At 38.6% G+C, this 14,313-nt stretch overlaps 1 protein-coding gene across 6 annotated transcripts in view; it reads left to right on the top strand.

Moving 5' to 3' along the window:
• TCF20 (transcription factor 20) overlaps positions 1-14,313 on the top strand; it is a 118,288-nt gene that overhangs the window by 93,660 nt on the left and 10,315 nt on the right. For all 6 annotated transcript variants that reach the window (XR_003916206.1, XM_029963571.1, XM_029963570.1 and 3 more), the window contains exon 3: positions 8,987-9,080. Coding sequence is in view for 5 of the 6 variants with exons in the window: in XM_029963571.1 (XP_029819431.1) it covers positions 8,987-9,080 (94 nt within the window). In the remaining variant the exon portion in view is untranslated. The remainder of the gene's footprint in view (positions 1-8,986; positions 9,081-14,313) is intronic.

Below are 14,313 nucleotides of genomic sequence, written 5' to 3'. Positions count from 1 at the left end.
TTTCAGTTTCAAGAACTTAAGATCCTCTTCCAATCAGTGCACCCTGGCTAATTTTATAATTTCCTAAGTGAAGTGCTTCACTTTCAAAACCCTGCACGTTTACGTTTGTTTTTCTTCACGCATTTCTTCAAAGCCCTTCTTGTCTGGGATTTGTGCTGAATAATTGGATATGCTTTGCCTGCTGCTGTGATGGACTCTGCCCAATGCTGCTGGCTCAGTCTCACCATTCCTGTTTCATCCCTTTGCATCCACCAACGCTTTGTTCTGTGTTTCCAAAGTGTCTTGCACAGTGGGGCTCTATTTATGTGAGGGCTTGCACAGATTATTACCGGTAATGAAAATTATGTATTTCTGTCCAGTGTTACAAGTCCCTGAGTCATTGGCAGGGGTGGATTTGTGCTGTACCCTTTCTCCTGTCAGGTTGTGTCAATATGTAATATCTTGTCAAAATATTTCCCATTTACAGTTTTCTTTGATCAAAAGCATTTCCTTATTTTTAAGCCTTTATAAAGATTTCATTTCTGTTGAATTCACTGCTTCTAATAACACAGTGATTATTATGTCCTTAACAAGCCAGTCCTTTTTTTTTCCTTTGAGCCTTTTAGTAAATACTAAGCATCATCTCTTTTTTCTTTGATTAGAGAAAAACTGATTCTGTCATGCAGTTTTGCCTCTTGAAAACAAATTCCTTGAGTTTATTGCATTTTCTTGTTTACGTCAGTTTTTTTCCATTTTTGTGGCATTCCAGACATTGATATTCAAAGCTATTGCTTTATGGGGATGGGGGGGGCTTCTGGTAATTACTTAATTTATCCAGAACCTCTTCCCTTTTGGTGAGGATGTTGCTTTGTTTTAAAGTAACTGTGTGCTGTTGTTTTATAGTGTACTTGGTAGGCCTTGCACTAAAAAGAAATTCACTTTATCTTTGGGTATTTCCTGTAATCAGTATCCAAGATGGCCGGGAAAGAAATCTAGTGCTGCCAGAAAATCCAACTGGAGTAAATGCTCTCTCTTGCTTACTATGCTCTTCCCTCAACTCTGTGACTCCTTTTCATATAATCACTGCTTGAAAATTTGAATTTCTTCTTCCTCTTTTAAGTCTGCTTTTCTATCTTTCAGACCTTTTTGTAACTAAATTGCATTTATTGTTGCATGTTTAATTCCCCAAATGGATAGTTAAGATAACATAAACTGTATAATTTTTTCTGCTAGACTTGCATACTTTAACAAACTCAAATCTCTGTACTTAACAGTGCTTTTCTGAAATGTTTCTCTCATTCAGGGTAGCTGTTTGTCATCAAAGGAAATAAGATTTACAAATTTCTTGGCTTCTCGGACTTGGTAGTCTATGTATTATTTTAATATTTTTTAAAATATGAAATGGCTACATAGGTGTGTACTTAGCCTGCTTAACTGACATTAACATGCTTTTTCAGCACCATTTAAAATTACTGGTTTTGTTATTTTGCTAAATCTGTTTTAGTTAACCATCAGTTTACTCTTGAAGGATCTAATGTCAATTCTGGTTCAGTTACACTCGGTCTTTATTTCATTTGTTTTTTTTCTCCTTCCATTGTTTGAGAGGCAGGGAGGGTTCATCCCCCTTCAAGTCTTACTCAGCTTTTCACCAGTCTCATATGTTCATGCACATTTAAGCCTTTGATCATTCCACCAAGTGAACAAAACAGGCTTGTAAGGAGTACTGAACATGAATTTATCACTTAGATTGAATTTCAGCCCTTTTATATAGTGTTACAATTTAGCTCAACCTTCATGTTTTGGAGGTAAGACTGAAGAGTCTTAAAAACTTGTAACCTAACAGTAATTTTTGTGTGCTTGCGTTCTTTTTAATAATCACATGGGTTTTCTGTTGTTCATTGTGGAATTTTACAATCTTGTGGTCTTCAGAAGAACTACCATTCCAGACAGGTGCCAAAGTATGTTTTGTTGTGGTGTCCTGCCTCTTCACCACTACATACATTCAGAGATCTGTAGTAAACCAGGCATGTGCAGAATGATAATGCAGATTTTTCTCCCTCCTTTTGCAGTCACAGCTTTAGAGTCGTTGCTTTAGTATCCCTGTGTTTACCAGGCAGAAGTATCCCTACCCTTCATGAACTTGTTTTTGAACTTGCTTATCTTTTTACCAGTGCAGCATTCTTGGACAGTGACTTTTGTAGTTTGGTTACTAGTTGAGTGAAAAAAGCATATTTATTTTACATTTAAACCTGCTCATCCTTCTTGGAAATGGCTAAGAATCATTCCCTTATGCACATTGTATTTGATTTTGTAGGTCTCAATTGCCTTTCAGTTACCTCTTTTCCAAAATACTTAGACTTTTTTTAAATGGAAGCTCTTTATGTTCCTAGTTAGTTATCTCTGTGGTCTCTGTTCATTTTTTTCTAATCAGTTGTGTTCTTTTATTAATAGAGTAATCAGAACTATGCACAACATTAAGATGTCAGGATACTACAAGAGTAACAGGTAGACATAATGAAGATTTTGGTTTCATTATGGATTTCTTTTTTTAATAACTGCTTATATTCTAGATGTGTTTTTTTGTTTTGTGGTTGCAGGGATTGCATGATGTTTCTGTCCAGGATGACTACTAATACCTTGCTATGAATAGTAAAAGCTAATTTATAGTCTGTCATCATGTGTATATATAGGTGAAAATATTTTCTCCACATATATCACTTTGCACTTAACGTTAATTTTCATCTCCATTCTGTCGTACAGCTATCCAGATTGTGAGATGGTTTTGCAGCTTTTTACTATTAGTTTGATATCTGACTACCCTGGATAATTTTACAACCTTCACAAGTTTTCACACCTTATTGTTCACCCCTCCTTTCAAGAGTCTCTTTAAGTTGCAGTTGAATAGATTAAGTGTCTGCATAGGACCTTACAATTATTGCTCGCAAACCATTCCTTGTTAAAACAAAACATTTCTGTTCTTACTTTCTATTTTTCCTTCTAGTTGAGGGAAATAAAATACTCTGTTCTTAATTTCAAGTGCTTCTTTGGTAGTTTAATCAGTTTTGTATGTATTGAATAGGATTTTCCATTTTTAAGACATTTTCCAGCTCTTAAATTTCTTGTTGTGGTTTTTTTTTCCATGCCATCCATTTTGAGCTGCAGCTTCTCTTTGTGCTTGAGCAGCCTGTGCAGCACTGCAGTTCTGACTTTTTACTGTGTTTCCTAATGCAGCTTTATTAGTATGGCATCTTCCAGATCATTGATTTGTCTGTTTGCTGAAATCTTGGAATCTAAATTTGTCCTTCATTTTTTGACTTGAAGATAGCTGCCCAATTTTACTTCAAGACTAGTTTTCTGTATTATGTACTTGATTTGCTTGCTTCAGGAGTATATTGTCTTTGGGAAGAGATACCTTTTTATAATGCCAGTTTAAAGGTTTTTACCTTTATAATTGTGGGGTTCATTTTACTGATATTCTCTGCCTGTTTTTTTGATAACTTAAAATTGTTTGTCAGGAAATGGAAACTAATAATTCTGTATCCTTCAGTACTAGTTGTTATCTCTAGCCCCACTCACATAAGCCAATTTTTTCATTAACCAGAATCTGCACATCAGAGTGAAAGTGCTCTTCTCCTCTCCTGTTTCCTAAAAATATCTGCTCCCCCCCCCGCTTTATTCATCTCAGTCCCTTTTTGCAGCAGTGTACTCCTTTCTCCCGTAGCAAGCAGTACAAATATTTTTTTAGCTTTTCTTGTAGCTTATTGGAGTAAGTTCTCTCTCTGCATCCCGCTTTCCAGGAAAGAGAATGCGGCTGCCTGCTGCTTCTGTTGCCCTTTCGCCTGAATATTAAATCCAAGCCTCTGCCGAGCCTGCCAACTGTTTAATCAGAAATAGTCAGAAGGCCCTCCTTCCTAATATTGCAGCTGACTCTGAAATCCTCATTATCTTACATCTGCATTTGTGCAGTGCAATTATACAGAAGCAATTATTTTCCTAAAAGCTTACCATTTAAACAGACGAAGGAGAGAGTGTGAAAAATGCATATAACATGTAAAGCAAAGACTTGTACCTATATTAATTAATGCCACATATATTTTATTTTTTGCTCGCCTTTCTTTGTTAGTAACCTTCAGTTGTTGCTTTCCATTTTATTCCACTTATGCACTGTTGACACTGGTATGCAAGAAGGGGAAAAAACAAGGAGATGCCTGGAAAACAAAGCAAAGGAAAAGGAAAACAAAGGAAAGGAAAAAGAAAACAAAGAGCAAAGGAAAAACTGGTCATCGGAAGAGAGGAGATCAGAGTGAGGTCTGGGTGTGGGGCGCAGGTGAGCAAAGTAAAAGAAGAAACCCATCAGCAAGAAAAGGCTCTTTGGATTATAGACAGCAGAAAATATGATACAGTTGCATCTGTCGTGAATGTCCTTGCTTAAACTGGCTTGCTAATTGTTCAGCAAGAAAGATAGTGGAGTTGTCTGAAAACACCTTATATTAGTGTTAGGCAGAAGCAATTAATTTCTGCTTCTAAGCAACTGTTCCTGTGGATGCCCAGAATATGTTGGAAGGGCTTGTCTGGCGGCTCCTCTCACCAGTAGCATACCAGTACTCCAGTATTGTCCCTGTCAGTGCAGAGCCAAAGCGAGGAGGTGAGTGTTTTAGTTGAGCAGCTTGGGGCACTTCTTTCACAAGCCTAAGACTTGTGCTTGGTTGGGAGGAAGAAGATAGGTTGGTAGGTAGGTAGCTCAGGGCATGTTTGTTTTAACACCTATGTGGAGTTGGGAACAAATCTGAGGAAAGCAAAAAAATGTACTCAAGAAACAGACTCCTATTTATTTATGTACAGCAGTGTGGTATCAGAATTTTGAGTCTACTCTTTTTAGTAGTGAAAGAATACAATTTTCAAGGGGGAAAAAGCCAACCTTAAAGCAAAAGAAATATATCTGGTAAATAGTGAGCATATTAAATGAATCAGAGCCACTCTGCTGCTGCTGTGGTAGCTGTCCCTCAGCTCTTCACACTTCCAGGTTGGGTGTTACTTCATTTTGGTAGACAGAGAATGATGAGCTGTAGCAAAGAAGAAATGGGCTGCTAATGGCGTGGAGAGGTAGAGACAATGTATCTGGCTCTAATACTATTGATAATTTAGTTCAAGGGATGGAGTGTCTTTTCTAAATGGCACTTTTCAGTCTCTCCAGCCTATTCTAAGTGAGATATATGTGCCTTGTGGCCAGAGATGAATTGTGGAGATAGGACCTCTGAATCAATCTTCGCTGTGTGGTCTCTTTTTTCCTTTTTTTTTTTTTTTTTTTTAATTTAGGCCAGGAGTTGATTAGATGCCTGGCAATGATTACTATCCATTGGCACCTCCCGTTGGGAGCACACTCCAAGTACCAGCCTTCAGCTCTTTCAAGCAGGGGAGGTTAAGCAGGCTGCTTACTGAGCAAAAGGAATTTCTCTTCCCTTGAGAGCTTGAGTGCTGTTTCCCTGGCTAAGAATGCTATAATTCCTTTACAAGTGACAAGCAGGCTGCTCCCATCTGCTGGCAAATGGCTGTTGGATGGTGGAGTTTGGGTGAAAATATGCTCATGGACCAAAGAGAACGATTAGTGGTCATTATGCCCAATTCACACATTTCCTGTAGGAAGTTCTGTGGTTTTATTTTGTTTTTAGAATGTTTACTAGTTGTAGTGTACATAAATTCATAAGATAAGGGTTCTAACCAAAACCACAGAAAGTACCAGTAGGAACTGTGCATCTTTTTACCTTTTAAAGCACAGCAGCAATGTCTTGTAAAAGAAGACTGAGACCATCCAGAATTTTTTAAGCACTTTATTCTGTCTTTATGGAAACACCTGGGTGTATTTGGAAACCATGTGGCATTACATGATGATAGTGTCTTTCAAAGATTAGGTGATAGATTCATAAGATGTTTTAGAACCATGCAGCTTTGTAGTGTGTCTGCTTTGTGCAGTCACTCTGTGGTGTGTCAAGAAGGAACAACTCAAAAGAAAAGAGTAGTTATTGTGTATGTGGTTCCCTCAGCTTCCCCGGAAAGCAGCAGATGGTCGAGGGTCCCGGGAGGTAGAAGAAATGGGGCCATTAGACTGTCAGTGGCTTGTGAAAAGCAGAAGCATCTGCCAGAATGGAGACTTGTTCAGCAGCAGGGGAGCCAGCAGCAGCAGATGATCTCTGCCTTGAGCCGTCAGTGGCATAGTAGTCCTCTGGGGAATTGCTATTGTGGGTGTGTAGCTGCAGGTAACCTTGGTGAAAATCTCAATTGGTCTGCCAGACTGAAAAAAAGGGGAAAGGCTTGGTGCTCATGCCCTGGCTTCTTACCTACCCACTTTCACTGTCTAATCACTCTAACTACAACCAATTTGAAAGCATTCCGTACCCATTCTCTGTTGAAAATTCGGCAAAATGCCTGTCATGTTTTTGCTGTAAGTTTCAGAATAGCAACATGAACCATGCTAGATTCAGCAAAGGAGAAGTTCAAAGAATAAATTAACTTTTGGAAAAGTACAAAAAATTTTGCTAGGGGTCTTGTTTTCAGTTGTGTCACACAACGCACTCTTAAGACATGCCTTTTTAGTGTTAAGAAATATTTTATACAGCTGCTGTTTAATCTCTGCTGCTGTAGTTCCTATGCTCTAATTGAGTGCTCTGTACAGGACACAGTGTTCTGGGGAAGAATGACCTTCTGTTGCAACGGTGTGATGGTACTTAAAAGATGAGATAAAGTGGGGAGGACAGAATGCCTCTTAGGAACAAAACTAGAAATTCATATCTGCATTCAAAAAGAATAGTCAATTTGGGTTCTGTCCTCTTAGAATGATTAATCTCAGTCAGCCATATCTAAAAGCAAGAATAAAGCATACAGGTAAAGAGCTCTGGTTCAGAACTCCTCAAGCTGCACTTCTTGAGTACTTGGCACAGGTGAATCTTGGACTATTGCCAGTACATAATACCCTTCTAGAGTTGACTTTGTAGCCAGGAAAAAACATTCTCTATGGATAAAACTTGTTTTTACTCCCTTGGGAGAGTGAATTACATTGCAGTTTGGCTAGCAGTCCGTATATGTTGGTGTGCATTTCAATATTGGTTTAGACTTTTTTTTTTATCTTTGGAAACTAACGTTCATGTTCTGACAGGCAAAAATAAGCTGCTTGCATGTCTCTTTTTCTAGGCCTTTGGGACACTTCCCTTACATCGTAAGTACTGCAATAGTTTGTCATGATACAGTTTAGTAGGGAGTGCTGAAGATCAGGCTCCGGATGCTTTGGCATACCCGAAAAGAGAAGGCGTTATTCAAGCCTGCAGTTGTAGATGTCACAAGAACTGACGTCTCACAAGCTTTTCTGTTAGTTGCATCTGCTTTGATTTGAAGAGGGCCACCTGGTTTATGGCTGGAGCTAGTTTTGCTTTCATCTTCACTCAGTCATTTAAATACAAACTATAGTCATCTCTGCGTAGCACAGAATACTAGGAAGATATTCCTGTCAGATATTCTCAGTGGTTTTGGAAATACTGTAATCAAACCCTTGTTTGCTATGCAGAGTGAGGAACTGTGCTGTGGCTGTTAGCTTTGGCCACATCTATTCTCCAGATCCCCACTGCAAGATGTATGCTGATCAGAGATGTGAAGGAGTGTGTTCTAGTGGATGTGGCCACCTTGGCAGATGAGCCTCCCCGTGTGGTGAGAAACCCGTGCTTTGTCCGGTGCCAGGTGCACTGCTGGGTCGAGCACATCTGTTCCCTGTGCTCTACAGGTGTAGCTTGCTGATAGCCTTAATAGAACACATGTCGTTTGACACCAGCTTTTCCAATAGGAAAAGTGTTTGTAGATCATGTCATCAACTCACTGTGTGCAGTCAGTGACCGAAGGCAGCTTCTCACAGCCTAAACTCAAGGTGAACTGTACCAGTTATATGAGGCCTTGTTCACCAGAATAAACAAAATTCCCATGTTTCTTAAGTATGACTCAAAAGTTATTGTAGGTTGTCTTTTCTTTTTCTGCCAGTAATTTATTTGCATTTTAATTTTTAAATAGTAGTAGGCTCTTAGCATTTGGTGAATTCTGCCAGATGTGGCTGTATCTTTTTAGAAAGGAAAAATGTCAACCTGTCAGAAATCAGTTTTCATCAGAATCTTAGATTAGTTAACAGAAATCAGTTACTATGTACATTCAAGAAATAAAATTGCTGTCTGAATGAGATGCATTCTAGGCTTACTTCCTTAGGTCATTCCTTAAGTCATTCAAGATGAAGTAAATGGCTTTCATTCTGCTGCATTTCCATCTGTCTGATATTATGGTTAAATACATCACTGACTAGTTGAGCTAATGGGATTTAACTAATGAAAATTGAATGTGGTCATCAGATGAGTCTGAGCTACTTTGACAATAATTGTATGAGCATCCTTGTAGCACTGCAAGTGCTTCTTTTGGAGATGTGCCATTTCTGTGATGATGAAGTGTTTTCCCATCATGGCATCTTCCTGCTCCAGATAAACCTTTTCTGATCACCTGTGAAAAAGTGTTCAACTTGGCCTTGATCATCTTCAGCTGCTACTGATAATGAAAATGATGTAACCAAATTACTTTTATACTAATGGTGTCTTATAAATCATTATTTGTCATGCCAGTTCTCATTTTAAAGCTGCTGCAGATCCAAAAAAGCTCTTTTTCCTCCAATTTTAACACTGATGTCATTGTCAGGTACTGAAACGTGGGCCAGTAAAACAGCTTTGAGAAGTGTTTCAAGTTCTTTCTGAATGGCTGAGCATTTCATATCTCTTACATGGTTAGAACAACTGAAAAGTTTGTAGTTTGAAAGAGGTTATATTGTTACCTATTTGAAAGGCCTTTATTTGTATGGTGTGGAAAGATAGAGTCTAACACTGTGATTAGTCACAAAACTTTTGCTGGAATGTGGTTGATTCTCAGGAAAATACAGGTATTCAGAAAGATGATTGCAATCTTCATTGCCATTTCTTGGTTTCCCTTTCAGAAATGTTCCCATTGCCAGGAACCAGGAGCCACCTTAGGCTGCTACAACAAAGGCTGCTCCTTCCGATACCATTACCCTTGTGCCATCGATGCAGGTAGGAACAAATGACATGTTAACTGTATTTCGTGTTTATCCAAATCATATGACACTAAGTAATCTGGGGTACTTCACAAATTTATTCCCTTTCTGTTTTTCACCCTACTGTGAAGATAAAGTAATATAAATGGTGAGAAACGGCATCAGATAAACAGCCTACGGGAATGCACTGGGACAAGATGGAACTTGTAATGAAAAAGAATCTAGCTGAAAGTGCAGGAAAAGCCTGGTTTGGGGGAATGCAGCTACAGTGACTGAAATTTGACTGCAGTGTGAGAACTGATCACTCTTTTCTTGCAAAAAATAGAAACCCTGTGTTAAAAGGGTGCAAGTTACCAGAAAGTTCTCCTTCCTAAGAAGCAATTCAGCCAGTCTCTTGAGTAGGTCCAATTTTCATCATTAAACAAGCTAATAGCATCCAGACCATTGTCTGCAGCTATGAGCCTGGGCTTGCGAGTTGGTGGGTGACAGTTTTTCATGGAGATAAACTTGATTCTTGGGTTAAAAAAAATACCAGCTCAGAATAAATAATACCCCAGTATTTCAGTCCCCTCTAACTCACTTCTCCTGTCATACAAAACTTACTCTGATAACAGGGAGTAACATTCAAGATTACAGCTCTTGACTGGCAAATAATTGCAAGCTTCCTGTTTGTTATTCCAGTTCCAGAGCAGCCCACTTGTTCACCACCCATTTTATGCTGTTTTTCAAATGTTAGACTATTTGAAGTAGGTATGCTCATTTCTGGATGACTGTGTTGTACCTCTCACCATGAAATCCCATCCTTTTGGAGATCTGCATTTTACAGTAACAGAAATGCTTTATGAAGTTAGTATTATGGTGGAATACTACTAGTACCACAGTATAAATGGAGAATCCTTGACTTTACATGGAATAAGATGCGAAAGAATGATAATTCAGGTTGCAAAAACCACACACTCAAAAAAAATGCCAGAAATAAGGGTGTCTATGGAAGTGTCATTTTGGGTTCTTATGAATGTATCTTATAAGATAGTAATCACTGTTTCCATAAGGGCCTACCTCACCCTGTAGGATGAAGGGTACTCATTCATGAACATGGTTGTCCTTGCTGATGCTGTATCATACTTACTGCATATGATTCCTTCTCAGTTCTGAAAGTAGAACCAGGAAATTTTCTGTGTTTGTCATGCCTAAGAGTTTCATGAACACTAACAAACTTTTTTATGTACCATATGTTGCAGACACACAATCGTCAGGTGGATTTGCATTCATAAATTGTGTTTAGTATGTATTTGTTTCTGCTTTGTGACCTGCCCTTTTTAATACCATGAAAAAGCCAAAATAAATTATAGTGAATGTTCCCAATAGTTTGGGGTGCTTGCTTTACTAGATACAGTATGTAGCATTTTCTGCATTCTAAACACAGGTATCAAAAGGAATATATTGTCCTTTTTCTTCAGATATACCTTCCTCATTAACTCTACTCCACTTAAGCAAATGAGGTAGGATCCTCCAGATGACAAATACACTGTACAATCATGACTGATTTCCAAGAGCAGTTCTGTGTCATGCATGGAAGAGACAGTGTTGTGTACAAAACCTAGCATATAATTACACTATTTAGTCCATATTAAATGTAATAGAATTTGTCTACTATATAATATGTAGAAATGAGCTAGATTAAATTTGGATTTTTTTCACTTCTTTCTTGACTTTGCAACCTTTGAGATTTTTTTGGAGTAGCTTTTTGTGTTCAAGTTCCAAGGCTATGCTTACTTCATTTTCTTTCAATTTTGTTATGAGACATCACATTATCATGTGGCCATCTGTCAGAGAGCACAATTGCAAGCTAATTTCCCTGCTTTGAGTAATACAGCAGTAATAAATTGCAAGAGCTGCATGGAGATGGGATACTTGGAATGTGAGTTTCACAAACATATTTAAAAAATAGCAGAGGAGTTGGTAAAACTGGTGAGTCCCTGGTTTCACCCCAGGAAGAGTATGATTTAGTGAGAACAAAGACTTCTTCGGGGTTTTTTTAATACATTTTCCTTTCTGTTTCTTCAGTCTGCATGTCTGATATGTTCTCCCCTCTAGTTCTTCATATCAGCCACAGGCCTTTTATCTAGTTGGTCTCAGGCTCCTCTTCACAAATTTCTTATTCCAGTGTCTTCGTAAGACCCAATTCATCCTACTCCTTTCTGACTTTTCCTTTGTCCAGTTTTCTAGCTTGGCTTCTTACTCTCTGCTCTTACATCACCTCCTCTTCTCCTTTCTTGCTCCTAGCTGTTTTTCCTCTCTGGGCTTTCTTATTCCTGTTTGGTTCTCCTAACTTAGCTCCTTGTTACACCAAACTCTGCTAGTCCTGGTTTGTTCTTGTATATTGTCCTTTATCTTCTCTATTTCACCTTTCTATGCCTTATCCCAATAGTTCTTAGTCTCCATTCTTCTGGCTGAATCAGTCCTCATTTGGTCTTAGCCTCCTGCTGGCACTCATCCATAGTTCCTCACTCCTGACTTCTGGTAACATGGGTCTCCTTACCGTACTAGCCTTCATTCTTTCTGCAGTTTGATTGCCTTTCTCAGTAATGTTTTCACTTCTGCTTTCTGGACTAGTGCTCCCCATTGTGCAGTTTTGAAATGGTCACTTTCTTCCTTCAGGTCACTTGATCCTTAGAAATGTCCCCTGACAGCTTCACTGCTTTTGGGTCTGGTGCTGAAGTCTGAGGCTGAGGCTCATTTACAGGAAAGACCTCACCCCCAAACAGAAGTATACTTCGTGGAATTTTTGAAGGACCTAGCTAAAATCTAAGAAGCCTCTCCTGAGGATGTGCACATGAAAATCCCCCTTTCTCCTTTCAAGAAGTTTATATTTGCTAATTTTGTGGTAGCTGGCAAGGGCATGCTTTAGCTAAAATTCAGGTCCTACTGAAGAGCAGGATGTGGTAGAGCTTTTCAGAGAAAAATTCCTGGGATGTTTAACATGGGCAGTATAACTTTTTTCCAAGAAAAAGTTTTAAGGAAATCATTGGGCTGCTTTAGCTGAAGTTTTCAACCAAAACAAATAAAAGAGCCCCAGCTTGAAGTAGATTCTCAGCGTTCAAAATTTCAGCCTGATGGTGTGACAGTAAAAGACCTTGTTTGCAGTTGTTTTTATCTGTGGGTGTAATCAAGCCATCTTAATGTATAGACACTCTTCCAATAAATCTGTGTAAAAGATATAAACAAGCTATATGGAATAAGACTTGATTTTCATTTATGGCCAAGCAGAAAATTCAGGCTTCCTTGAGAAACAAATCAGCATTATTTTCTTTCCCCAGCCTGCTATCTGACTATAAACCCTTTTTATTCGTTATGCAGTGCTACTGTCTTTCCTGTAGTGAATCAGATATGGGTATTTCTGAAGTTCCTTGAGCTCAGTGGTAGTTTCATTTGAAGTCAACCATCCTGCTTTTGAAGGATGGTGCCACCTTGCTTTATTTAGGATTTGTCACAGATCTGTTCTGAATCCTCAGAAGCTTGTGTTGACACTTACAAGGGCTTTCAGGCTTTCAGAATATGTATGACTGGTTTTGTATCTTAAAAAAAAAAGGGGGCAGAAAACACTTGCTGGAGTGTTTTTTAGGTTATATGGAGTCATACACACTTGGTGTTTGAGTTCGTGTAGCATCCCTGGAAGTGACCATGCCTTCACTGAGATGAAGTATTCACGTCGTATTCCGAGGAAGTTGCAGCGTGAGCTGAAGCATGTTTCTACCCTTGCATCTGTGTGAGTTAGAAGTTAGTCCCCTGTCAGTTACTGTGCCTCATTTGAAAGGCAGCAGGTTTTTGGGAAAGGACTGGAGGATGGAATAGGTCAAAATGACTCCAGTTTCTTGCAGCACCGAAGGCTGGCCCCGTGGTGTGACCTGGGCTCTGGCTTCTGTGCCAATGGTCCATTTCCAATCCCACCCTGGTGAGGAGCCAGGCTTTGCACCACTGTTGCTAATTGACTGCTATGCAAGGCACGTGGCTTCATAAGTTGCCAGTTTGTACATATGGATGTTTTTATATAGCCTAATTCAGCCTTTCTTTTAATCTCCTTTCATAGAAAGTAATCTCTGGCAGTATAGGGTGCAAGAGAGCTGAATATTTCTCATCCATTTGCATAAAAATCAAGATCAGTAGTGCCACTTAAGTAATTTTTGTATGGAGATAACTGTGGTTAACGTTGTCTGTATTTGGCTTTTGTCTGTCCAAATTTATGAAGAGCCTCTGATGTCTCAAGATAACTTAGTCCTAGGGATATCTCCATGGAAACAGGATCTTTGTTTTCTGAAATTTTATATCCTCTCCCTCTGCTTGTTCCTCTCCACCTGGAGTCAGATCCTGATGGTTGTAGCACACTTGTCCCCACAACATGTATCGTAGGCAGTTCCACTTAAAAAAGATTTTTGACTGTAAATTAGGAAAAGCAAAATGAAATGGAATTTCAGAGGATAGAAATCCTGTGTCTTCCCAAGTAACATTAAAGATGAGTAACAGGCAGAACAGAGAGGATGAGACAAGGTATGAAGCTTACAGAAGAATAATTGCTTCTATTAAAAATGTTTTAGGTTTTCCCTGACTACTTTATGGAGAAAAATCTGTGCAAACAAGGACAAGTCTCAGTTCTTTTCCCTTTCTGCCACAATGAGCTGATCATAGCTATGCATCTGCTGACTTCATGATGAATTGTAATCTGTGATATAAAATACTTGGAACTGCTAACCAGAATCCAGGCCAGCTTTGTAATGATGAACAATTTCTGCCTTATTGGTATTCAGATGATTTTCTACAGTGTACTGATGAAATTTTTCATAGTTGTCCTTTAATAGAAACAAAAAAAATTGCTATTAATTGGATCTGCTATTAGTATTTGCAACAAAAATGCTGATCTTAGTAAGAAATTGAGCTCCATCACAGATCAGGCATGAGGTACAAGGTTTCTGGCAGTTCTTTCTGATCCTTGTACAATCTTCCTTTCTGATGTACTAGCTAGAGAACTGCATTCATTACCAATGTTGAGTTTCCAAGAAAGAAGAAAACTCCATCCTGTTCTAACATACTGTGTATGTTTTTATGATTGCTCTGTATATTTTTGATGATTGCTGTATTATGCAGTGATAATTCATGCTGTAGACTAAATGTACGATTCCTGCCCTTATAATGAGAAAACATTTTATTTATTTCCTGTGATTTGCTAATGCTGCATTTGAAATTATCTGTGG

This window comes from Manacus vitellinus, unplaced genomic scaffold (assembly GCF_001715985.3).
Source record: "Manacus vitellinus isolate BGI_N305 unplaced genomic scaffold, ASM171598v3 scaffold_5_pilon, whole genome shotgun sequence".
NCBI lineage: Eukaryota > Metazoa > Chordata > Aves > Passeriformes > Pipridae > Manacus > Manacus vitellinus.
The sequence above is the reverse complement of the archived record's forward strand: the minus strand, read 5'-3'. Positions and strand labels throughout refer to the sequence as shown.